The following is a 27,845-nucleotide window of genomic DNA, read 5'->3' on the forward strand; positions in this document are numbered from 1 at the left end:
GAAACCATAATGGGTTTACGATAGGAATAAAATAATTAATCTTCCTTGGTGTCATATGTTAGATTAAAATATGTTTATTGTCATGAAGATATAGGTATGATTGTGTGGACATCATAATATTATTGTGAATTTTGATTGTTCAATATGTTCAAATAATGGTATTATGGATTTTGATTATCCAAGATGAAATTAACTTGGATAAGACGTCTTGATATTATTGAGGATTTATAAACAACCTTAGTCTTTGTCTAAGCAGTCATGCAAAAATTATATTGCAAGTGTACTCTTATCTGATTCTTAAGTTTATATCAAGAGATGAATGAATTAGAATACATCTCTCTCATAAAATAATCTACATAAGGTCTTTTATAATGAGCTTTAGTAACTGTTAAGAGTAAGTTAGAGTTGATTTGTGCGAGTAATTATATGGAACCATCAAATATTGTTCGGACACAGACTCAATTGAACTATTACATGTTAGGATTAACGTCATAATATGTTGCCTTGATCATACGAGTTGCTTCGATGACATGTTGGGTTGATAAGATATTTGAGTTGGTATCAGTCATATAGTGCTAGAATGTTTGATTATAAGTTAAATGTTTTCTTATCATAATACTTTCTAATTTGGGCTATCAAGACTAAAATAGAAGTGTTGATATCTCTCAAGTATATTGATATGAGATAACAATTATTTTGTGAGTTGGTTTGTCGATGACGATACGATGCAACTTAGTTATGAATAAAAAAAAAATCAAAATCGTAGCCTGAAATCTTTTACCCGAATCAAACCAATATAACTATGGGATTTTGTATCGTTCCCTTGAATAACCCAAAAGAGCACCACGCACAATCAATGAATGTAGTCAGGCACCATGCAGCCGTAATCATACATGAAAGCAACACACATACACACGCACAATCTCAACCACAAGTCACAACCCATTCCTGCGTGTCATGCGATCACATTAATTACCAAGTAGCTACATCTGAACTCCATTGACGACGTTAGCATGCACAGGAATGGTCTGCTACCTTCAGCGCTAGCTGTACACACGCTAGCTGTGACGTCGCCTCCTTTTTCTTCTTATGCAAAATGGAACCGACATCTCATCTGCGTCGTCCGAGGACAGATTGGGATCATCGAAGGAGAGCGACATTGGATCTCCAGGTTCTCCCTTCTCTTGCCCCTCTTCTTTCTTCTCTCTCGGCTCTCCCTCGGCTAATATCACCCAGTAGCGGGTGGCGACGGTCGAAATCGACCGTCACTGACTAATTTAGGGTGGTAACGGGGCGAAAGCAGCCCCAATTGTGCGATCTGCGTATCGTTTTATTGGCGGACCGGTACGTACCGCTCGGTACGGGCAGTAATATTTGAAATTAAAATCCTTGGTTCAGCGTTGTATTTTTTATTTGAGACTAGATTTAAACCCGTCATTGATTGTTTCTTACTTGAAGGGATTACTACAATTTTGATCTCAGTGTATAAGATCCTTTGTTTTCTCATTAGAATCAAGTATATATTCCTATTGTTTCACCCTCTTGATTCTTTGCCTTGGTCACGAGGATTTGGAAGTGAGGACCCAATTGCAGGTCATGAGAAAAATCCCTATACTTGGGTTTTTTAGGAATTCATGACAACCCAACAATTGTTGGCTGATATGCATGTAAACAAAATGAGTTTCACATTATCGATAAGGAGTTTCAGCAACTCTGTTACTGTTTCATAGAAAGGTTTAATACTCTTAAGCTCGATAGGACCTTACAACTATGCTTTACGATGTTTTGTTGTGAAAGGTACATAGCTAGCAGAAACTTATCATGTATCATAGGCTGGAAGGTAAACTCCTCTTAAGGAGGTGCAGATTTTTGGGTGTTGAGCTGCATAGAATTTGATATGCCTTGTCTTTACGGCCTGATATGTCTCGATATAATTTTAGTTTGGCTGTACTGCTTTGCATCCTTTTTTGGTACGTAAGATGTTGAAACACAGAAAAAATGGTTAGTACACATTTGATGACACTGCCAATAGGATGGTTGCAGAATGACAAGCAAGGATTACTATATGGGAACTGTTGAAGAATTTGATATATCAGCTGTCTCTTCCTGGGATTGATCAGGTTTTGCAGGTTGTTTTCATTTGTAACGGATGGGTGATTTAATAGGAAAGAAAGGGAACAAAAAGTAAATGATGCAAAGGACTTCTAAGGGTAGATCATCATGCTCAATTATTGCATGTGCATATAAAGAATTGATAATTTTCTTATTTTAAAGTGCAAAAAGCTGTTCTGATAGATGATCAGTTAGAATAATATTGTCAACTTGTAAATACTCGTTCCTATGAAATGCTTTAGGATGTTGTGTCTGTTACAGAAACAGTTACCAAATAATGGTGAAGAACTCGGCATCACCAAAGAAATGGATTTTCTAGTCTCTCAGAATGTTTGAATGTATTATTATAAAGAATTTAGTTCAAACTAAGAGCACCTTTTCATGAATTTGCTTGGCAAGACTTAAAAAAGTATTCGGACATGTGGAGTTAGAAAAAGAAACTCCGGATAATTGTTACTTGAAAAACAAATCTAGAAATTTGAGTTTGACAGTCATAATCTTATGTTCATTATGGTTACCAAATTGCAATCCATTTTTCAACATTATTGAATAGTAAGTTAATGCCAAGAAACTCTTTAGTCAAGGATGCATATTGACAGTTGATTTGGGAACAAAATTGTCATAAATGAATGATCCCAAATTGATTTGAATTAATTTGGTAGTTAGGAGATTGTCTTCGAAGAGCTTTATTTTCTTGTCACGAATATACATATTTTGATTATGTACTATTTTTACTAGTATTTTGCAATGATTCGATTTTTGTTTATTATGGGCATGGCTGTTAATAATGAAATTGTCAGCATCTGTTCCGGTGGACAGCCATATTTGCTATGGTTCTTCTGTTTTCCATGAAGTGATTATATTTGTAATTAGTTTTAGAATCTCGATTCTGTGTATTCATATTTTCTTTTTAACTTAAAGGTGGTATAAACTTATACAAAAGCCTTATGAGGAAGGTGATGGACGTGGATTAAAACTGGTGTGCAGTCCATTTTAAGGCCAATAATGTTAAGAAGGACAAAATCGAGCACAGATGCAGAAGGCAGGCTAGTTCATATGCTAAATCTATGAACCTTTCTTACGCAGTCTCACAATCTTATTACCTGTAATTCTTGTTGCAGGCCAATTCTCATGCTTCCTCCTGCACAAGTTGAAGTCCTTTACTGTGAGCTGTCAGCAGCTGAGAAGGACTTCTATGAGGCTCTTTTTAAGAGATCTAAGGTGCAACTATCATTTCTTTTTTTGCGCTTTAAATGCTTCTTGGTAAAGTCACTATAATGCAAATATTGACATCACTTTTGAGGCTTTTGCCCAGGTAAAGTTTGATATGTTTGTGGAGCAAGGGCGGGTTCTTCACAATTATGCTTCAATTTTGGAGTTGCTTTTACGCCTTTGGCAGTGTTGCGACCATCCCTTCCTTGTCATGAGGTATAAAACTGAATGCATTAGTCATATAATATCTTACCTATTTCATCAATTTGTCTGGTTTGCCTTGAGTACTTAGATTTGCTTCATGCTGGTGATTCCCAAGCTTTAGAGTTTGATACCATCCTTTCCCCTTGAATGCACGTTGCAACCATTTTAAACTCGTCATTCGACCCTTTCTAATTCATAAAATATATTTCACCATCCAAGGTTCAAACAGAAAACTTAGTTAAAGTTGGTAGAAGATAGTTGTATAATAATTAAATTATTATAGGTCCCAATTAGTTGGATAAGTAAGGATATAAACCTAATCCACTTTATTGAACCCTTAGTTATCGAATTCTGGGTTGATCTGGACTAGATCAAGGATCAAAATCCTATTAAAACTGATATATGCAGTCCCATATTATTGTTACATAATGCCTATATAAGCAATGCATGTGGAAGAGAGGAATATATAGACTGAGGGTGGACAAGTGGACCAGAATTATAACTTCATTTACCACACTAATGCGGTAGTGCAAGTCACCTGACAGATAAACTGTACATGAGGGAGAGGGGAATGTGTAGATGGAGGATAAACAAGTGGATCAGAATCGTACCATCATTAATGAAACACTACAAGTCACCTGATGGATTAGTACCTGAGGCTATAAGCTAAGTTTTATGAGCAGAAGTAGCATTATTCACTTTACTCTGCTGCTTTCCTTCTCATTGTTTCTGCCAATTTTGATGGAAAGCCTTGTTCGGTACTTGCTTTTATGGATTTGCCGTATCTGGTGTATGTCAGGCATTTGCCACATTGGGTGTATATCACGTGTATTTTCCGTGCAAATTTGCTTTTATGGTTTGGAAATAAAGATCAATATAATATATTAGTGAATTTTATATATAACATCATTATTAGCTTGCTTTAAATTCAGCAATGGGTCAATCAACATCGCAATTGTACGCACATAAAATGCACCAGGATGTTCATTTCCTTGTTAAAGTAACAAAACAGTCAATGCTTGGTATCTGCATTAAACACTTCATCTTTTAATTGGTTTATTAATTTGATACTTTTATTAAGCATTTAAACTCTAGTTAGTGATGTAGATGTTTTTTGTTTGTTAACCATCTTGGACTGTTGTGAATGCCAATATGTAATACACATCGAAATCTGAAATTTATAAATTTGTTACATATGCAAATAATGCTCGCTAAGAATGATAGTTGCATGCTTGATCTTTTCTCTGTATTCTATGAGGCAATTTATGTGCAGGTTTCATTAAGTATTTATGATATATGCATCAATCTTTACTAGAGAAGAAAGTCGGATCTTCTGTTTTATGCCATTACACATTTACCTGAAGTAACGATTGAAAGATTCCTAGTTCATATGATTGTTGGTGTTCAGGTACTTGTTCTATGTACATGTATTTTTGTTTGTTCCTTCTATCTTGTATTTGTAATGTATTTTTATTTGTTCCTTTTATCGTGGTGGTCACCTTTGATTGTTATTGTACTGATTGTATGATCATTCAAACTGCTTTCCATCTGTTCATTAGCCTTTGATTGGTTATCCTTTCCAAAGTTCTTTGTTACTTGTGTCATAAAAAGAGACTATATTGTTTCTGTGGTGAAACTCAGTCGAGGTGATAGACAAGAGTTCTCAGACCTCAGCAAACTTGCAAAACATTTCTGAAAGGTGGTAAAGATGCTGGTAATGGAGATACCTGTGTTGTCCCTTCTAAGGCATACATTAAAGAGGTTGTGGAAGAGCTGTGTAAAGGAGAGGAAGGAGAGTGTCCAATTTATATAGAAGCTTATGAAGATGCAGTATTGACAACATGTGCACACCGTTTATGCCGAGAGTGCCTCTTCGCTAGCTGGCGAAGTGCCTTGAGTGGTCTTTGTCTTGTTTGTCCATGCTCTTGTATGTAGTAGTCAAAGGAACGCAGTTATGACTTGCTCCTCAGCAACCTAGCCCAATAATATTGTTTACTATCTGTGGTGAATGCAGGAAAATTATAAATAAGCAGGATCTTATTACTGCTCCGACCAACCGTCGTTTTCGAATTGATGTTGAGAAGAACTGGGTTGAATCTTCAAAGGTTTCTGTTCTCCTTCAGAAATTAGACAAACTTCGCTCTTTAGGTGCCAAAAGTATCATATTTTAGCCAATGGACTGGTTTTCTGGATCTTTTGGAAATACCGCTTTCTCGGTAATTTTCTTTATAATGAAGACTTTTTTCTGTTATTGTTATTTTGGGAGAGTTGGTAAAATATACTGAGAATTCAATGCATCTAGCTACCTGGTAGGGTCAGTAGATAATCATAAGTCTTGCTCAAAAGGCGATCGAAAGTTGAAAAACATTGCTTGCCAAAAAATCCTCACTTTCTGATCTGTGGATTAATATTTCTGCTTGAACTCTTTCCTTTATATAATTTTTCTCCAATATCGTGTCATTTGTATGTTTATTGCTTGATACTAACATCATCAGTATGCCATGACATATCTTGCTGTGGTAGATTATGCTTACCTGTGTCATGGTGAGCTGCAGATGACACTATATTCTTATGTCCTGTTTTATGCCCTGTTGCTATGATTTAGATACCAAAATGGATTGACAATGCTGACCAATATGTCATACCAAAGATATCGATATTTTCCTGAATGAATACTTTTATCATTATTATTATTCCAGGGGCGTACTCTGGTATATTTTACCTTACCATGGCACTGCACCTGTTGGAAATGGATTGTTTTGAATGGGCAGGTACTTAATAAATGGGCTACAATGGCATAGTAAGATACCTTAATTCCTGCTTTGCTTTATTTGGGCCAGAAGTTTGATCTTGAAAATTTTACTTTTGTTTCGGACGATTGTATGATCGTCATTACCTGGTTCAGGTCCTCCTTCGGTTGCAATGTTCACCCTTTATTATCCACTTTCCTGCCTCCACTTGATGAGAAAAGCCAAAGCTAGAGTCCAAAGTTTGTACATTAATAGAGGTCTCATTTTTAAGTGTTTCTAGAATGTCAGGCAAAATGGGAATCTTGGATCACCTTCTTTACATCATGTCATGGATGCTTAACTAATTTGCATTCCAGATAAATATGCTTTATATAGAGTTTTGTGTTTTTTCTGAAGTTGACCACTGGAAGAATATTTGACAAATCAATTTATTCCAAGTAATCAATCGAGTTAATTCATCCACTATGCACTTAATAACCACTTTTATTGTCAACTTATAGCTGGCTACTTGGATAAATTCCGAAATACAGTTGTCTTGATTGTCGTTCTGATCCTGACACAGGCATTACGTCCTGCAAGTTCTTCGAACATATTGAAGAATTAGTGATTTTTGCATGTTCATTTATGGTATTTTAACTTCAATTTTATTGGTTGTAGACACAATTTCTTGTTTGTTGGATTGGATGGGACCTTAAATCAACAGCAAAGGGAAAAAGTACTCAACAAGTTTGCTGAGAATACAAACATATTGGTCAGATACTTTCACTTTATTCATCATAATACTTTGTTAATTATTTCATGTGGCCATGCATTTGGAGTGACTTTGTTTATTACTACAGGTACTTCTAATGTCACTGAAGGCTGGTGGTGTTGGAATAAACCTTACGGCAGCAACTAATGCCTTTCTTATGGTATGGGAGGTCATCAATTTTCTAATGCAGAGATTAAATCTCATATTATAGAGAACTGCTATGAGTTTTGATGTGTCATCCTTTTTGGAGGTTACAGTTTCTTGAAAATGTTGTATATGTAATTATGTATCATGATGAAGGAACTCAGAAAGCCATGCATGATACTAGTCATCGCGACTATTAATTTTTTAGGTAATCACTCATCAGAAAGTGACAGAACATAAAAACTGTCATTATGCTTCTGTTAGACTTAAGATATGTCGATGATAATGTATTTTTCATTGCTGTCAATAGAGATATTTGTTTCTGTTTATCGAAGATAAATTTAATTATAATTCTAGGATAAAATGATTTGCTTTCTCATCAGACTTGAGAGACAGAAAATCGGTAAAAAAAGGCTTCATGTTTGTATCTCACTTCACCAAAGTGAGACTTTTAATTTTGATTTGAAGTATGCCAACACAGTGACTCATCGTGTCCTATCATAAACGAAATGATTGAGATGCTTTTTTTTTTTCCTGTATTCCTACAGTACTAGCAAGGTTTGCTTAAAGCTAGCTAGGCATGGTATCAGAAGACGATAAACTTTTCTAAATTTATTTAATATGCTTGCTATGTTTTTTTGGTGAGTTTGACATGACCTCCTAATCTTTTTCCCTTAGGATCCTTGGTGGAACCCAGCTGCTGAAGAACAGGCTGTGATGCGAATACATCGCATTGGTCAAACCAAAAGTGTAGCCATCAAAAGATTCATTGTAAAGGTAGCAACGAACGTTCAATCATTCTGTTTCACTATTGGTGTTAGTTATTGGAAAAATACAAAGCTCTTTTACTTGAGTTGTTTGTTTATGTGAACTCCAACAGCCTTTCCAAACTTCCTGTCTGATAAGATCAGCATGTGCCATGCATCATGTCATTATTATGTTGTGATCATTTGTATTTGCATCATCATGACCTGTTGTTATTGCAGTGAGCATAAGCTATTTACAACATACAGATTGTTAAGAACCATTGTATATTTTATCATCCAATATTGGTAATAAAAGAGGTCATTCGTTTGTGCTCCCGAATTCATGTGGTAATGTTTGTCGTTGTCTTCTATTTTATAGGGGACCGTGGAAGAAAGAATGGAAATGGTACAGGCTCGAAAGCAGAGGATGATATTTTGACAGGGGAAGCAGAAAGAATTAGGCGTCGTAGGGGCCTCTTTGCTCTTCGGGATGAGCCAGAGGTGGCTCGTGTATGGCTGCCTAATATTGACTCCCCTGGATTGGCAATGGCACGAGCCTTGGGGGATTTTTGTTTGAAGAATTTTGGTTTGATTTCTGTGCCAGAGATTTCATATAGATGCATCACAGAAAAAGATGAGTTCATCGTCTTGGCTACTGATGGGGTAAGATGGATAATGATTTCTCTCTGTTTCTGTAGCAGCCAACCAAAACACCATGAACTTATTGTTGAATGGCCTCTTTATAGTTTCCGAATGAGCATGACTATGCTACTGCTAATGCTTTCGCACATTATGTCAGGTCTGGGATGTCTTGTCCAACAGAGAGGTGGTAAAGATTGTCGGTACTGCTTCTGCAAGGTCCTCCGCAGCTCGTATTCTTGTTGAATCAGCAGTTAGGGCATGGAAGCTCAAGTATCCAACCTCGAAGATTGATAACTGCGCTGTGGTCTGCCTCTTCCTTGGTATAGATTCATCCAACGATTCCTCCGTTGCCAAGGCCGGTGAAGTTAGTGTACCACTGGATGTCATCGAGATTGGCCACAACAAACAAGAACCTGCAGGGCCAACTTGTCTGAACCAATCTGGCACGATCAGAGCTCGCACTACAAATTATCAGGATAAGGAAGCAACAAAAGACCGTGTCTAGATCTCGGTCACGTCAAGAACCTCCCGCTGCAGTGACATCTGAGTGCAGGGTGATGACGGGGGTGGTCTAGAGAGTTTGTGCCAAGTGAATACCTTAATGATGCTGCCATAGTTCATTGCAGGGAGGAAGCTGTCAGCAACCGACAGCTTAATTAGTGTCCGGGGGCTTGTTAAAGATGTCAGCGGTTGGAACTCTTTGTTTTCGATGAGAAGAGCAGCCCGACTATATTAGAATGTCCAGGTGTTCTCTCTCGTGTGATCTCCTATATGTCGGTGTGTAGGATTGCATTTTTTTGTTTGTACAACTTCAACTTGTTTACTATAATTTGTTATATTTGTCATTTGAGATTTGAGAAATCTACCATCTTAACCATGTCAAACAATACGATGTTTATTTATTTATTTGTTTTGGTATCTCATGGTTTACATGAGTTGTACGAGTAATTATATTGCCTTTCCACAAAACACACTATCATGTATCATTTCAGTTGAAACGAGTTAAAGAGTACCTGAAACCCTTTCTTCAAACACACTATCATGTACCATTTGTGTATGCATGAGTTGAGTTCCTGGAAGAAAAAGCTTTGGATAAGTGTGGTCCAGAAATTATATTTTCAGCTTGCAGATAATAGATCACTTTTCTTGATCACTAAGTTGTCACAAGATGTTGGAAGATGGCAGACACTGCTGAATAAAGTCAGTCGTAGAGGATCTATCAGAGGCAGAGTGTGAATTGAAAGCGACAGTAAGTGGTCAATTCTGAAAGCAGGGGAAACACATAATTCAAGTAACAAAATGTTTGAGGTTCTTCTATTTCCTTATCAAAATTAAGTACAAGGTGTTAGAGTTTCTTTAACGGATCAAATAATTATTCTATAGAATCAAAACCGAATTTTGGTCCAAAAATAAACTTAATAGATCCAAAACAATAGATTAAGAATGTTTCCATAAAACTTATTAAATCCATTATAATATGCATAAAATTCTACAATAATTAAGAAACATATTAATACGAAAGTGTACCTGATGAATCCTTCTGAATTAATTGATGATTTGATCTTTTAATTGTAAGTATCCTTAAGAACTTTAGATTTCTCCTTAACGGGTAAAGAAAAGCTTCATTTGATACTGTAACCGGGGACCATAACCTTATTTATAGTCATAACAGATGAATCTACAATTATGATTATATTCATAATTGATGAATTTACAATTATACCTCAAGAGTTTCATATTCCTAACTTATCTCGTCATTAATTTAGAAACATGACTGATGATATCCACACAATTAATTTTTATAATAATTATTATTTCCTTTAACCAAATAACTTTATTTTAATTGGATTATTTTAATTTTGGCTAATCAAAAATAATGGCTTAACATATTTAGTTATACATGTGTGACCCTTAAAATTCTAATAATCTCCTACTAAGTCACATATGTATCCTTATAAATATGTTATACTTTGTGAACTCAAAACTATTGTCATTATTAAATAGGACATACAAAACAATCTCGTCCATTGGTCATATTAATATAGGACCAAAGCGGTCTTCACTATATCAATCATAGCTAAATCCATCAATGATCACTAATATTAACATAACCAAATGACATAGATGAAATGTGTAGCATAAAAATTACATGAATGTGATATGTACATGTCAATTTTCAACTAGTCCAACTTCTTCACGAGATTATTAATAACTTTCATAGCAATAATGTATAAAATATAATAAACTGAAGCTTTATTTCTGATCAGAAAATATCTGTACAAATACTGTTCCCAAGTGTTCTATAGAAATTTGTTTACTTTGTACCCTTTCTTTCACAACTAGGAACTAAGTGAAGCTCATATTATTGTTGGAGTATAAAACAACTGATTTATTATCACAGTATATCTTTAGTGGTCTTTCAATCCCTTATACTATTTGTAACCCTGTGACAAAATTCCTCAAGCAAATTCCATGATTGGACGTCTCAAAACATGCTACAAATTCTACTGCCATAGTGGAAGAAGCAATAAGAGATTACTTGACACTACGCTAAGAAATCACTCCACTAGCCAACATATAAATGTAGCCCGAAGTGGATTTCCTACTATCTTGGCATCCAGCAAAATCAGAGTAGTCAGAATACCCAATGATCTCCAAATAGTTTGATCTCCTATATGTGAGCATATAATATTTTATCCTCTTTAAATATCTCATGACTCTTTTAGCTACCTTCCAAGGATCCAATCCAGGATTGCTTAAGTATCTGCCTAACGCTCTAATAATGTACGTTATATCCGGACACGTACAAACCTGTGCATACATTAGACTCCCTACAACTAATGCATAGGGAATCTTTTACATTTTTTGAGTTTCCAAATTTCCTTTAGGGCACTGATTGAGACTGAACTTGTCTCCCTTTGTGACAGAGGTATCTCCTGATTTATAATCCTGCATGCCAAACCTTTTGAATACTTTATCGATATAGCTCCTTTGTGATAATCCTAAAATGCCCCGAGATCTATCTCGGTGTATATGGATTCCTAATACAAAAGAGGCGTCACTAAGATCTTTCATCTCAAAATTTCTAGATAGAAATCTCTTGGTTTCGTGCAATAAGCCTATATCATTTGTGACAAGTAGAATATCATCCATATACAATATCAGGAAAATGAATTTGCTCCCACTAAATTTGTGATACACGCAATCATCAACAGCATTCATCTCAAAACCAAATGAGTTAATTACTTGATGAAATTTATGGTACAATCGATGGGATGCCTGTTTTAATCCATAGATTGATTTTATCAATTTACAAACAATTTTCTTTGGGTCTCCTAACACAGTTTTCTGGTTGTACCATATAAATTATTTCATCAACGTTTCCATTGAGAAATGCTGTTTTAACATCCATCTGATGAAGCTCTAAATCAAAATGTGCGGCTAGAGCCATAATTGTCCTAAAAGAGTTCTTTGTTGAAACCGGAGAGAATATCTCTTTAAAGTCAATCCCTTCCTTGGAGTATAGCCTTTTGCCATAAGACGTGCTTTATACCTCTCCACATTACCTTTAGAATCCCTTTTGGTTTTAAAAATCCATTTACAACCAATGGGTTTCACATCATCTGGTAATGGGACAAGTTCCCAAACTTTATTGTCTTGCATGGACTTATACTCTTGATTCATTGCTTCAATCCACTTATCCGAATTAGAATCCTCCATGGCTTAATGGAAGTTGATTGGATCATCTTCCATTATACCACTACTTTCTTCATGTTCCTGGAGAAATATCATATAATCATCCGAAATGGTACTTCTCCTTTCCCTAGTGGATCGACGCAAAGGTGCTGGCTCTTGCGGCACAGATTCTTGAGGATGTTGAGTTTGTTTCTCATGAATAATTTCCTCATACTGTATGGGAGTTGAAATGACTATCCTTTTAAGGTAAAGATTTTGCCATATTAGTGGTAATTATATGAATCAGATCAGACTGAACCAATTCTTCCTCAAAGGTAAAGTCTTTAATTTTATTTCTCTCCCCAAACTCAATATCCTCGAAGAATGTAGCAATACCCATCTTAAAAATATTTCTTGATTTGGGATCATAAAATTTATACCCTTTAGATCAGAATAACCAATAAAGTAACTACTCACTGTTCGGGGTTCCAATTTATTTTCATAGGCCTGTAAGGCCTTGTCTCAGGTGGACAATCCTGAAAGTGTCTTAGACTAGGCTTTCTCCCAATCCAAAGCTCATAAGATAATTTTGTAGTTGCTTTAGTTGGTACTATATTAAGAATGTAGGCTGCAGTATTTATTGCTTCTCCCCAGAGTGACTTTGGCAAAGTTGGTTGAGGAATCATACTTCTTACCATGTACTTAAGTGTGCGGTTTTGTCTTTCAGCTACACCATTCATACTACGTGACCCAAGCATTGTATACTGAGAGACAATTCCACACTCCTCTAAGTATAAAGCAAATGGTCCTGGACGTTGTTCACTTGAGTCGTCATTTCTGCCATAATATTCCCCTCCACGGTTAGATCTAACGCTTTTTATCCTTTTGCTTAGTTGATTTTCAACTTCAGCTTTAAATACTTTGAACACATTCAAAAACTGAGATTTTTCATATATTAGATACAGGTATCCATATCTAGAGTAATCGTCTATGAATGATATGAAGTATTATTGACCATTCCATGAAGGTGTAGGAAATGGTCCACAAATATCTGTATGTATCAATTCTAAGACGTCCGTAGCTCTATATGCACCTGATCTCTTAGGTTTGTTTTGTTTATCTTTAATGCATTCAACGCAAACATCTAAACCTGATAAGTCAATGGGATTAAGAATCCCTTCTAATACAAGTCTTTCAACTCTATTTCTAGAGATGTGACCCAAACATTTATGCCATAATAACCAGAATTTTTAATTTTACATTTAGTACCTCGTAATTCCGCATTCAAGGATTCATGATAGGATGCTATAGTATCAAGTAAATATAGATTGTCATAAGTCATAAGTGAACCAGTTCCAATTATATTTGAATTTAAAGACAAAGTAAACTGATTGTTTCCAAATAAATAAGAATAACCAGATTTGTCCAAATAAGAAACATAAATTAAGTTCCGTCTAAATGACGGTACAATAAAAGTGTCTTTCAAATCCAAATAATATTCGGTACACAATAACAATCTAAATGTGCCTATAGCTTCCACATCTACCAATTTTTCGTCCCCCACATAAATGCTTCTCTTAGTATTATTGGGCCTTCGATAACTTAAGCAACCTTACATCGATACACTAATGTTAGTTGTTGCACCGGAGTCTAATCACCAAGTGTTTCTAGGTACTGAAGTTAAATTGACTTATGAACAAACCAAAGTAAGGAATGTTCACTTTTTAGCATGTCAAGCATGATATTTAGCACAATCCTTATTTAAATGCCTAGATTTCTTGCAGAAGAAACAAATATCATCCTTATTTTGTTTCTTCTGGACCCTTATCAACCTCATTCTTTCCAGATTTGTATTTTCTTTTCTTGCCCTTAAAGTTGATTTCATTTAGAACTGGTACTGAGTTGAGGTTAGCAGATATTTTTACAAGAGAACCTAAATAAGAGAACAACATACAACCAGAAATTATGCTCATATTTATTATCATAAACTTAAGTAAATTTAAATAATGATTTAACCCATCTCAAATACCAAGTGCAATATTAATATCTTATCTTTGGACTTCAATATTAATTGCTAGTGGTAGTCTTGTTGTAATGATCAAACACCGATAATAAGGCATGTCAAATGAGAAACCTATCTTTGGATTGATTTATCATTTACATATATAACTTTATAATTGTCACGTGTTTACCATTACAGGTATGTATAAAATCCTACCAGTGATTAACCTTCCTTTGGGCCGGGTAATTATCGTATGGATGTAAATACATAATACATTTAATATTTTTATAAGAAATATTATATATGATAGGTCACTTTAGCGACTTCATATATTAGATTACTCAATCCAATATTAAACAATCATTAATTGAATTTGAACTATATTAGTCAAATTAGCTTGACCTTAATTTATTGACTTCAAATATTTAAAGCATGTAAATCATTCAATTTATGTCAACAAACAACTTTATAGAACCAATATTATGTTTAAACCAACATAATATTACAATAATATTATTAAACCAACATAATATTTAATTAATTAAATTCATATTAATTAGATAAAATCTAAAAAAGAATTTGAAAATTTTATGTCTTGTAGTGCAAAAAATGAATTTGCATACTGATAAAAGGAAAAGATACGAAGAGGAAAAGACATGAACTGAATGTGAAGCATGCTATAACATGATTACATAAAATCTTCATCTTTTCTAATGATGATAGAACCAAATCACTCTAAAATAGCATGATTATATAAAACCATCATCTTTCCATGATAGAATCAAATCACTTTAAAATACTAATGAAAACATCATTAAAATACATGGAAAACAATCCTAGATGTTCATCAATTATTGTAGGATGGCTCTGATACCATTTATTGGAGTTTCTTTAATATAACAAATATGGATCAAATAATTGTTTTATAGAATCAAAACCAAATTTTGGTTCAAAAACAAACTTAATAGATCTTAAACAATGGATTAAGAATGTTTCCATAAAACTTATTAAATCCATTATAATATGTATAAAATCCTACAACAAATAAGAAACATATTAATACGGAAGCGTACCTGATGAATCCATTAAAGTATTTTCTGAATTAATTGGTGATTTGGTATTCCAATTGTAAGTATCCTTAAGAACTTTAGATTTCTCCTTAACGGGTGAAGAGAATCTTCATTCGATACTGCAACCAGGGACCATAATCTTATTTATAGTCGTAACTGATGAATCTATAATTATAATTATATTCATAATTGATGAATCTATAATTATGCCTCAAGAGTTTAATATTCCTAACTTATCTCATCATTAAGTTAGAAATATGACTGATGGTATCTACATAATTAATTTTAATAATAATTATTATGTCTCTTAGTCAAATAATTTTACTTTAATTGGATCATTTTAATTTTGATTAATAAAAAATAATGACTTAACATATTTAATTATACATGTGTGATCTTAAAATTCTAACCAAACGAATATGAATTGATAAATCACTCGAAGCAGATGCCCTGTTAGCTTGACATATATTCCAAGGTGTGAAGAAACTATATTACTTGTCCCTTGAATTACTCGTGTCAGACTGTATGATACATCAATACCCTTTTTTTTATTATATTTTTTGGTCGTTGTCAAATGATATAAGTTAGCTTACCGTCTGATGTATCGACACCATATTGGCCAATATGATATGATGAGCTCACCGTATGAAAGTTCTTTTTCCGTAGGATCTCATCGACACGTTTCCGATTCCGAATCCAAGGCGCAAGTTTTACGTGGCAACGGAAACTACATGTCCGATTCCATTTAGGGCAAACTCCCGACATAATCCGATTCCATTTCGGATTCTGAGACCGGCATGGGTATAAATAAAGTTGCTCCGATTGGTCAGAAAGCCCGGCTAGCACAGGGGAAGTGCGAGAAGGCGGCGACGATGGAGGAGGGCCATCTTTGTGCTGACAGTGTTGCTTGGTTTCTCTATGCTAAGCTAAAGGCGTGGAGGCCGGCGTCGGAATCGTGTAGGCTATTGGCTCCGGTGGTGATCAAGCTCCACTACAATGTGTTGCACTTTCATGGAGGTCAAGTGATGCAGGAACCGCCGTGCCCCTACCACTGCTACGTGTTCACTCTCGACGAGTTCCTCCACCATGAATCTCGCCGCCGGGCGATCTCGTTCCTTCTCTTTCACGGAGGCGTCTACGGCCGTGATATCCTTGCCGCTAGGCAGTTGGAGGAAGAAGTCTTCACCTTCTGCAATGATCCAGTCGAGTTGGCTCTCCGCATGGGCAGAGGGATCGAGATCACCTTCGGCCTACGCTTCTACCGCTACTCGATCATGGAGCCTTCTTTCGACGAAGGCGTCGGCGGGGGTGGGGGTTTCGGCGGTGTGCCGGCGTCGTCGGATGCGGTGAAGGAGCTGGCGGTCGTGAAGTATCAGCGTGGAGGAGATGTCCGAGAGCATAGTTGCATGATCTGCTTCGAAGAGTTCGACGAGGGCGTCGAGGTGACGCGGATGCCATGCATGCACGGCTTCCATGGCGGCTGTCTCACTCGATGGTTGGAGAGCAGCCATCTCTGCCCTCTCTGCAGATACGCCATGGCCGCTTCCGCTGGTCCCTGAAGCCCTTCTCGTCTTCATCAGTCTTCTTCCCGAGATTCACGGCCGACTTCTCTTGCAGAGTCCCTGTAGATATTAGCGTATGGTGTTCCACATATACATTGGTGAGTACTCGGAGCAAGTTATTGGGTCCTTTGGAGTAGCGAGTTGCAAGGTGCATTCATGTGGGTGATTGTGAACGGTGGGGAACTCAACAGCGAATAGATTGTTCTTAAGAGTTCACTCTCTTTTTCTCTCTCTTTTGGACGAATTATATCTGACCTAAACCAATCATGCAGACGTCTTCTTATATATGAATCCATTAAATTTATAATCAGGTGCTAATGTGAATAAACTATTACACGTGAACTTGTGGACATCAAATGCTGGTAAGGAGTTGGCTTTTCATTTAGTAAGTCTGTAATAAGGTATACCTAAGAAAGTTGCTTCACATAGTGACAGTTTTGGTAATCTGGATTAATGAGAGAATTTTCCCTTTGATTGTTGTTGTCATGTAGGCTATCCAGGATGCCCTTTTGTGTCTTGTAGGAGTTGATTAGATTCTATGTCTTGTAGGATTTGACTATATATTATGTGTTAAATCTTGATTGATTAAAAATAATAATATTTATATCGTATTCTACTTAAGTTAGAGTATTATCCGATAGTGGATCTCGATTAAGTTACGTAGGAAATATGTAAGTGTTATTTTAGTTTTTTTTTTTTATCTTTGATGAACTGTTCGTATAGATCTGCGATATACAAAACCTTATCAACGAGTCGTCTATCCTTTATGTTTGAACATACCTTATGAGGGACTTGTATTAGATTTGAGAATCCTATTTTTTCTAGATCATTTAGTCGATGGAGTTTGCCAGCAATTGTCCAAACACAAAGCCTCTAACCTATAATTTGCATGAATTTTCTTATGCCGAGAGGAAATACAAAAACATTAACTACCTTGGTATCTTAGAACTCCTAGTAGCATAAGATTGGATGAGGTTTTGAGATATGATCCATGGTTGGTTCATCACTTATCCTTGATGTTAGGACTTTGCACATGATGGACTAGACTTGGATCATTTATCGTACAATCATTCTAAGCAAGCAATGTATGCCCATTTCATTTGTTAAATGAAGTGTTTTCCTAAGTTATGGTTGTGTGATTCTAAGTCATGCTTGGATGAAGTAATAACGATAGTTTGCTCACATAATCATCTGTTCACAAAACTTTTTTGCTTCTTCTTCCTGCTTTATCAAACTTTGACAGAGTCTATTGTCACATAAAGTACATGTTATATGCAGAATTTTAGTTGTTTTGGAAATTTCCTGTCCGCAAAATGGCATCATCTTATGTTTTGTGGACAATTTTATCTTTCATATGCAGAATTTTGGCGATAGAGAAGTGACACTGTTTTTTGTGGAGTTTTTGATGGTCATGGTCGAAATGGCCGCATGGTGGCGAGGAAAGTGAGAGATATTCTCCCTCTAAAGTTGCGTGCCAGTTGGGAAGTATATGTAGGTAATGATGAATGCAGAGAGAACAATATCAGCAGTACCAGAAGCATGAGTTCGGAGGAAACTTCATCTATGAACCTCAATGAAGAATCCAAAGCTTCTGTTGCGTTTGAAGAAAGAGTCGAGCATTCAGAAACATTGACAATATTGAAAGACTCATTCCTAAAGGCTTTTAGAATAGTGGATAAAGAACTGAGACTGCATCCAGATATCGATTGCTTTTACAGTGGGACAACAGCAGTTACTTTGGTCAAGCAGGTTGGCTATTAGTCATTAACTTCCTATCATATTTTCTTTTTGAACTGATGAAGCATCTCGGTACAAGTTCTAGTTAATACAAAGCAAATTCTACTGTTTTCTGTTGTTAATGTGGGTTTCCTTCATCTATAGGGTCAAGATCTTTTTCATTGGAAATGTTGGAGACTCGAGAGCAGTGTTAGGCACAAGAGATCAACATAATTCCTTGGTTGCAGTCCACTTGACTGTGACTGTGGATCTTAAACCAAATCTTTCGTCTTTTTGTTTTTTGTTTATTCTTCTCATATAGGATTTGATCTTGACGATGTTCGAGCCGATCTTATCTTTGTTCAAAGTGATTCATCCGAATCTTTATGTCTTCGTTAGATGATGAAGGAGCTTGCTCAATTGGATGTGATTCTTCAAAGGAACTAGTTGAAGAGATTGATTACCCCTAAAGATTAGTATTTTAGTTCTGGTTCGGATTGAGGGGATCGGTTCTTCTAGGCATTCCAACTCACATATCATTTCTAAATATACATCTCATTTGTTTTGTAAATTTAGCTATTCTTCTTTTTTATGATGTTTAAATCTATACTGGATCTATTTTTATACATTTATATACCAGTCATCTATAAGGGATGCCTATCGACCATTTTTGCTTTTTCTATTTATGGTCCTCCTAGTCAGAACCGAGTTCGTGGTGAGAATCAGAGGTATCTCACGTCCAAGATGCTGGGGTATCAAACTGATGTGCCAAGGTGACTCAAACTGAGTTGTTGAGGTGCGAATCAAAGACAGCTCTAAGATGGCTCAAGGCCAAGGTGCAAAAATACTCCGCTCTTTGACCTAAGGTCAAATTGACCAAACTGAACTGATACACTATAAGAACTGACTTTGGCCTTTGCTAAAGTGGATTATATACACATGTGTTATCAAATATCTAAGATTGTTAATATTTGAGTGTTCATCCGAATCAAGATAACATGAGTTGAGGGTGCTAATCGAGTCGAGGTAAAGTACTCTGAATCAGATGAAATGTACACCTAAGTGACTCGAGATGGATACTACAAAATAATGAGGGTTCAGGAGTGTGTCCAGCAGGTCTTCTAATGCTCACCTTAGCAACGATTTCAATAATTGCTCGAGCGCTCGCTTAGGTGCTCGAACGAGATGAGACGAGGCCCGAGTGTCTCATTTCATATCTAGGCGCTTCGGTTCAAAGAGGCACCGCCTAGACGCTCACCCGAGCCCAGGCGCCAGGTGCTTCGGGCGAGCGTTTGAGTTAAACCAAGTGACAGAACCAATGTTTTACGTCTAGTTTGGTCTCCGATGTTTTCGAACCAATTAAAACACCAATATCAGCCTCCCAACATCCCTCTCGTGACTTCCCCAATTCTAACCCTGCTCGCGATTCTGACATTGACATTTTCTCTATGTTGTTACCTCTCTCTACTGTCATTGTCTCTTTTCGCTATCGTTGCTTATCGTTACTGTTGCTACTCATCGTCGCTGTTGTCACTGTCACTATCGTCGCTCGCCGCTCACTTCATATTTAGCATCTTTTGCCTCCACCGTCAATTTATGCTCCGTGATGATTGTATACTGCAAAGAGTATATACATCACGATGCTCCATTATTAAGGTATTTAGAAGGATCAATCACAAAGAGCCAAAAGAATACAATTTTTGAAGCAATATGAAAGAATATGAGAACATGAATTCTTTTGAAGGCTATATAGAAGAATATGAAAACATGAATTCTTGAAGTGTTGGCATTTAGTAGGTAAGGATGGTAGAACATAGATACAACGTTGTGTTTCCGTGGATAGTTTGGGCTTATTGATTGTCTTTGACAATTTGGATAAACTTATGATGGCTTCCTGAAAATCAATCGAGTTGTCATTGTCTTCTAGTCTTGTTAATGAGATGATGTTACCCCCTTAGTTAATCCTTTTCAATTATGAGTTATCTAGGAAATAATCACTTAGCCATGATCCATCTGCTCTTTAATCTTCTTCTTCTTTTGCTGTCCGAGTTTGCTGAGCCACAAAGAATCAGTGTGTTATGTAGTAAGGGTCTGTCCAAGTACTCTCTTCCGTTTCCTCATCAGCCGAAAGTAAAGGAAAAGGAATGATTTGTCGGACAAACTATTGTCTGTAAGCCATGAAATCAACTCTAAACTGGAATAAAAGGTAAATATAATATGTAAGAGTTATAATTATATTTAACATTGGTGTACTCTCACAAAGGCAAATGTCATCTTGAATGTTGGTTGAAACGCTATCATTCGTTATTGAGTCATGTTGGCGTCACACAACAGCATCATTCAGTAGAATAATTGGAAGGGAAACCTCTACCACACGTGCATTCCACGTGATGTGATCCGCCCCTTGTTTCTGGAACGAAGACGGGCGCATTCGTGTCGGCCCAGTATTGGCATTTGGGCCGCCGAACAAGCCCGGAAACGCAAGCTGTCGATCTAGGTTTTATGGGTCCGGAGCACATATATATATGCCCTCCGCTGCGTCGGTTTCTTGCCTCGTTTGCGTCCTCGCCGAAGCGGTTTCCTTTGCCTTGCGCTCTCGGTTCAATTTTGGGCGGAGGCGCATCGCTTGTCATGGCGAAGGGAGACGACGCGGTGAGGCGGAGGAAGAACAAGACCAGCCGCAAGCGGATGCGGAACAGCGAATCCGCCGTGTCCGCCCGCGTCGCCGCAATCATCGCTGCCAAGCGGCGCCGCAAGACCGGGAATCGCCGCATCTGCGAGGTCCTTCTGATGAACATACGCTCGCTTCTCTTGGATGCGACCCCAGTTCGATCGCAATCGGCCTTTCTCTGGTGTCCTGCTTCTCACATCATGTGTTTCGTGCAGGGGATGTGCTTTAGCCTCCCGACGCCTGACGATCCCTTCAATGATCGCCACGGGAAGGAGACGAAGCAGAAACCCAGCAAGAGTGTGTCACCTCCTCCCGTCTCCGCCACCGAGGAGAGCAAGAATCAAAGGTGTGATGCTGCTGTGAGAGCGGAGCATCGTGCCAGCGAAGGTGGTGGCGTCGGCAGCGACTGCGACTCGGACTATGGTTGCCCTTCCAAGTTCCTTATCCTGTGCTTGAACGCCATACATGACGCGTGGAAGGATCGACAAGCAGAGCCTGATGGTAGCTTGGATGGTTCTCTTTTCGCCTGCGACTGGGGTGTTGATTTCTGGAAGTGTTGTTCTTCCGGCTCGCACATCATCGACACCAGTGGGTCTTGCCCCACCACAGAGCAGGTCGCTTGGTTGGTGTCTACAGCTTCTGATATCATTACGAGGAAGGAGAAGCAGGGGCATGTCGTTCCCAGTCCCTTCCTTCTTTTCCTTGTGCCAACGCGGGAGAAGGCTGTTCAGGTCTTTATCTGCTGCCTTTTGTTTCGATAGCTTTACCAATTATTGCTGTCTATAAATCACGGCACTCTGGTTATTGCCACAGCCTGATTTGCTTGTGCCTTTGACTTGTATTTATGTTCAGATAAGGTCAGTGTGCAAACCACTCAAGGCCCTAGGAATACACACAGTAAGCTTGCATCCTGATGCACCATTGGATCACCAGGTGCAGGGGTAAGCAATTGCTTGGGCTTTTACTTCTGTGCTGCTGTTTAGCTATGTGCTTTTGGATGCTTGTACTAGAAAGAACTGCAACAAGATGAAGACCAAAGTAGTTGTGATTTAGTACAATAAGGAAACTAATATCAAGGAAAATATCTCCTTGTTTTAAGCAGTGATTTAAAAAGTGCTATGTGTCAAAAGGCATCAAAGTCCCAAAACACCCGAGGCGAGCAAAGCGAGACGCTCTAAACTATTAAAATATAAAAAATAGATAATATTAGTAATATAGTAAACAAAAATTATTTTGTATAGTAATTAATAATCTACTATTAACAGTATATTTACTGTTAATAGCAATTAGGAGGGAAGATTAGAAACCGATAGTGAGAAGTTGCGGTGAGAAGTCGTGGTGTGAAGTTAGCGGACAACAGTCGCAGCACCAGACAGCATCAGCGGCAGCAGAGTTGCGGATAGCAGGAGGCAATAGACAGCGGCGGAAGCTGTAGAGTCGCTGACAGCAGGAGGTAGTGGACAACAGCAACATCGGTAGTGGAGTTGTGGACAGAAGGAGGCAGCGGAGTCGCATCGTGGACAGCAACAGCGATAGCGGACAGCAATGGCAGACAGCGAGACTTAATTGGTGACAAAGGAAGACTCGGAGGCAACAAGAGAAATTGTCGGCGACGAAGGTGTCGGCGGTGAACATAGAGGGAGAAATCATTGGTGGCGGACGTAGAGGGAGAAAGTGTAGGGTTGGGAGTCGGGGTCGCGTGCAAGTTTTGATATAATTGTGTGCGTGCGTTGGTTCAACTAACGTAAAGGTTCAACTAACGTAAATTTAACTGAATCAGACTTAAAAAGTTTGGTTCGGTCACCTTATATCAACCAGGCGCTTGCCCGAAGTGCTCGATGCCTGGGCTCGGGCAAGTGCCCAGGCGTTGCCTCATTGAAGCGCGTCGCTTGGCCCTTAAACGAGGCACTCGGGCCTCGCCTCACCTCGCCCGAGCACCTAGGCGAGCACCTTTTTAGATCACTGGTTTTTAGGAAGCAACAGTGGTCCCCAAAAGGTATGAAAACAAAATCTTCCTTCTTTAACAAGTTACTGAATTTAGCATACCAATTCTGGAACGAATGATTTTTCATTGAAAATGAGATTGTTCTCACAAAGTAATTCTACGAAGAAATATGCGAAAGAAGGAAGAAGTTTATAGAAATGAGAGAGAGAGAGAGAGAGAGAGCAGAAAAGCTAAAGCCCCACTTTACATACTTGCAACATGCACAATGACTAGTAAGATATGATGTTTGATAAGAAGATGCTCTTATGATTGGAAGATTACAACTGATAGGATTATTATTCTCACATTCCGTTCATCCGGATGAATCTGATAGCTAAGGAAAAAATTTACACAAATTCAAATAAATATTTGTTTAACTTAGATGTGTTTTATAATTTTATGACTGTACAAGGTTTTCGAAAGAAGTTAAAACAACTAAGTTGATGATCTTGAGAATATAATACCAGAAAGAGCAAAGGTTCCCATCATTGTGAGGTTTCCACACGTGCAAAATATCATTCAAATTATAAAAGGTTTCCATAGGCAATGTCATTCAAAGAAAATCTTTACTATTTTAGTATTTTATTGGAATCGGATCGGGCATTGTCGGTCAAGCCTCGAGATATTGGGTCATTGGTTGAACTAGGTTTGATAAAAAAAATTAAATTTAAATTTTAAAATTTTAAAAATAATAAATATAACAAAATATGTGTGAAATGACTTGATGAATCCAAATAACTCATTGGTCGAGCAAACATAAAAGTGTGAATTCTTACAGGAGTTGGGCGATGACAAGAGAGGGAGAATTGAGAAAAAAGAGGGTAGTGATGAAAGTCCAAAGGAGAGACGATGATAATAAGAGATTGATGACATGAGATAGAGGGCAAATGACTACAATGAGTGCTGCAATGAAAGAGGATGGTAGTGCAAGAGGAAGATGGAGGTGAGATGATGACATCAGAAGTGAGAGAATGGACCGGGGTGGTAGAAGGAGAGGATATTAGCGAGAGACAATGAAGGCGACAGTGTGGGAGCACATGATAAGGGGATAAGATGATAGCAAATGCAATAATGTTTTCTTCTCTTTCATCTTTGTAATAAAAAAAGACATATGCCACTGCAAAAAATAAAATATTTTATTAACATATAGAAAATAAATATATTGAATCAAATGTATCCGCATATATTTTAATTGAAGAATTGTTTCATTGAAGAATTGAATTTCTAAGAAATATACAAATGCATCATCTATCTTGTGAATAATGGACATCATAATGGGATATGGAGAACTTTTGCATGTTTGCTTTCATGTATAGAAGATGCATTCAGTTGTTGTTAGCATTATGGCTGTTACGGATATATTTGGGAAGACTTCGTTAAGTTTTCTTCTAAGACAACTCATTATTGGCTACAAGTTTAACAAGAGTTGCATATGCCTTGATTTTCTTAATTTTTGAATGAATACTCCTGTAATGTTGGATATGTTGTTTACAGAAGGAATTCAGCACATATTTGTTCAGTAGCAATCAAGAACTAGGACATCATATCTGTGAATTTTGCTTGAAAAGTATGGTGCCACTCATGCCACTTGAAAATGATTTTTCTTTTTACTGTCTTATTGCACTTTAGGAATTCAATCATGCTTTCAAGTTTGTTGTTTCTAGTGTTTTGCAACTTCTCCCTCTTTCTACATAAGGTCATCAGTTAATTACTACTAACTGCCACTTTTCTTAGTACAGTTTGAGAAGCTGCGAGCCTGAGTTTCTTGTATCTACTCCAGAGAGGTTGCTTGAACTTGTTTCCCTCAAGGCAATTGACATCTCTGGCGTATCACTATTGGTAAGCACATTTTGTGTTTTCAAATCTATTGCACTCATGCTTCATTATTTTCTTTATATTAAAATATATTCACAAGTATCTAATCATTCTCTGGCTGGCATCTAGATTTTTTAAGCATGTTTGCCATTCTATCTGGTTATTATTTTGTTGATTGCTCTAGGTCAAAAATTTTATTATATATTTTTAAATAAGGTATTTTATTCATAATCCCTTATTTCATAAGTGAAATTACTTGTAAAAGAATCTTTATGTTGTTGTTTTTGTGTTTGTTATTGCTATTTATCTATCTAAAATTTTTGTATTCCCTTGTTTCTTGTAGGTACTTGATGGATTCAACACCTTCCTAGATCTTGGCTTCATGGATAAACTTAATTCTGTCAGGGAAACTATATCTGGAAATCCGCAAGTCGTTCTCTTCAGTGATTGCCACAGTGAAGTGTTCACGTCGTTTGCCCAAAATATACTTTCAGGACCAGTTACAAGACTCTGTCAGAGCGATGTTGTAAGTTGTCAAAGTGCATTCATATCACAACTAGTGCACTTCCATACAACACAAGAAGAAAAAGTAGCTAAGGTATATTCATGAATAATTTCTCACAACATTTTTTCATTTTTGGTTCCACAGAGTGGTAGTTATTTTAAACTGTGAATATTGAAGCGGTTAGCCCCAAAGACACAACTTTGTGCTAAGACCGGCTGGTTATAACTAGCATGTTGGAGTTATGGGTTCCAGTCAAATCAGCTGCTTCATAGCAGTACACTACGCATGTTAGTATCATTTTTTGTTATCTTTATTTGTCTATGACAAGGATCTTCTTTCCATTCTTAATAAAATCGATGCTTTCATCATTCACTTCAAGACGATCCTACTGGCTCAACCACGAGAACTCATTGTTGTTCATGCTGGATTCTCTTTCCTTTTTGTCTTCTTTCTTACCATTTCCCATGAGCCCTAGTTATGGTATATTATTTGGATAATGGATTACAATTCTACTTGAAAGGCATGGATCAGTACCTTCCCTTTTATCATTTTGCCAGCAGTTTAGTTTATCAGGCAAAATAGTGTCAGTTTTAAAATTTGTATTTCATGATTTCCTATTTTTTCTGCTGACTCCAGCAATGTTTCCATTATTTTTTTTTTCACTCTTTATTGTTGCAGATCAAACAAATTGTTTCCGGAATATTCAGCAGTGAAGTTCCAATACCTGATAAGATCCTACTTATATCAAGAACTGCAAATAAGTTTCAGATGTTGAGATCTTCCTTCAAAGAAGAAGGTTATGAGATATCCGAGGACTCTTCATGTGCCTTTTCTATTATCTCTGACAGGTAATATATGACCTATTACTTTGTATTTTTGGATTTACATTTTACCAACACAAAATGGTTTAGTGAGATTTTGATCCTATGTTACATTCATCATGCAGCCCTATGTTTATACTGTTCAATAGAACAAAGTAATGCATTTGTTACTGTCAGCACGCAAACATTTGTCTTAGATAATTTGTGTGGGAAATAATCTGATTTTTTTTTTTTAATCCAGCAGAAAGGCACTCAGAGTCTTCGCTACGGACGACGATAGTTTACACGAGGAAGATCTCGAGGAATTTGGTATCACCATATTCATGGATCTTCCAACCTCGATCGAAGACTATGTACACGTTCTCACGACGATGGCACGCCATTCAATTACTGGTGCCTTGCATAGTTTCTTCTGTAAAGGAGATGTCGCTCGTGCTCAACCCTTAGTCGAGGTTCTCATGCAGTGTGGTCAGATGTTGCCTGAGATCCTTCAAAAAATATGATTATTCAGGTTAAAGATTTATTTTACTCTATGAACAGTTACTACCAATGGTTATCGATCTCATTCTCAGTCTTTACTTGCTCTATTTTTATATTTTCACTCATGTTAATAGTGGAACGCATTAATTCGTCACGCCCTTGTGACCAGTGATGGATGTGTAAGACTTTGTTATTCTGTTTTATATTTTTTTTAGTGGAAGCTTTTTGTGTTGGCAAAACCAAATTACATAAAACTGATTGATATACTCTCAAGAAGTTTGATATGACGTCACATTGGCATGCAATTAATTTTTGTTAGAATTTCCGTTGCAATTCTCTTTCTGGATTACCAAATATGCTTGTTAGAAATAAGTTAAATTCCATTAGAACATCGTGTATCATTTTGCTTCTCAATATATGATCACTGCAGCTAACACTTTGCATCAGCGTACTCGAGTAAATGATTACGAGTACAGTCAAATGTTATTGTGTTTGGGACCCATTCATTCGTCCGCTCCGTGCTCGCGGCTACGAAGACCATTGGTGGCGTAGGGTTCAGAAAGTCCACCTATAGTGACGGTGTCATTACGTCGAACAGCATGTTCTCTTAAACAGCAGGTGACGCACCACCTGCTGATCCATGTTGAAAAGTCTTTGTTTTCGTTTATAAGAAATAACCACCACGTGTGGTTGTTCACTCGTGAACAAGACACCGATGAATGGTCAAAAGCTCACGTGTTTCACCTAACTCTTGTCACAGCGTTGCAAATTTGATTGGGTCATTTTTTCTATGGTCCGTTGAGATAGGAAGAAAAATGGTATTGATGATGTATCCTTTGATTGTTATCCATGTCATCACCATCAAGCATGTAGCGGATCGGAATCCATCATAATAAAGAGATCAAAATTTCATGGAGAAGAGAGAGAGAGAGAGAGAGAGAGAGAGAGAGATCCTCATTATTTTATATGATATAATAAATATT

The 27,845-nt window shown here is 37.1% G+C and overlaps 2 protein-coding genes across 3 annotated transcripts; both read left to right on the forward strand.

The window, feature by feature from the left end:
- The first annotated feature begins 6,334 nt into the window (after positions 1–6,334).
- On the forward strand, positions 6,335–9,422 carry LOC103988457 (probable protein phosphatase 2C 33). Its single transcript, XM_065112921.1, has 5 exons — positions 6,335–7,029; positions 7,118–7,189; positions 7,852–7,950; positions 8,299–8,582; positions 8,719–9,422. The coding sequence occupies exons 4-5, from the start codon at positions 8,466–8,468 to the stop codon at positions 9,064–9,066; spliced, it is 465 nt and encodes a 154-aa protein (XP_064968993.1). The 5' UTR covers positions 6,335–7,029; positions 7,118–7,189; positions 7,852–7,950; positions 8,299–8,465; the 3' UTR covers positions 9,067–9,422.
- Positions 9,423–21,133: 11,711 nt separating this feature from the next.
- Positions 21,134–27,082, forward strand: LOC135614996 (DEAD-box ATP-dependent RNA helicase 14-like). 2 transcript variants are annotated; one of them, XM_065112922.1, is made up of 7 exons: positions 21,134–21,367; positions 21,473–21,988; positions 22,110–22,198; positions 24,981–25,080; positions 25,400–25,654; positions 26,240–26,409; positions 26,624–27,082. In XM_065112922.1, the coding sequence occupies exons 1-7, from the start codon at positions 21,218–21,220 to the stop codon at positions 26,883–26,885; spliced, it is 1,542 nt and encodes a 513-aa protein (XP_064968994.1). In that variant the 5' UTR covers positions 21,134–21,217; the 3' UTR covers positions 26,886–27,082. The 2 variants fall into 2 exon arrangements, with proteins under 2 accessions (XP_064968994.1, XP_064968995.1); XM_065112923.1 differs by having other exon boundaries at positions 26,627–27,082.
- Positions 27,083–27,845: the final 763 nt, after the last annotated feature.

This window comes from Musa acuminata, chromosome BXJ2-6, assembly GCF_036884655.1.
Source record: "Musa acuminata AAA Group cultivar baxijiao chromosome BXJ2-6, Cavendish_Baxijiao_AAA, whole genome shotgun sequence".
Lineage (NCBI taxonomy): Eukaryota > Viridiplantae > Streptophyta > Magnoliopsida > Zingiberales > Musaceae > Musa > Musa acuminata.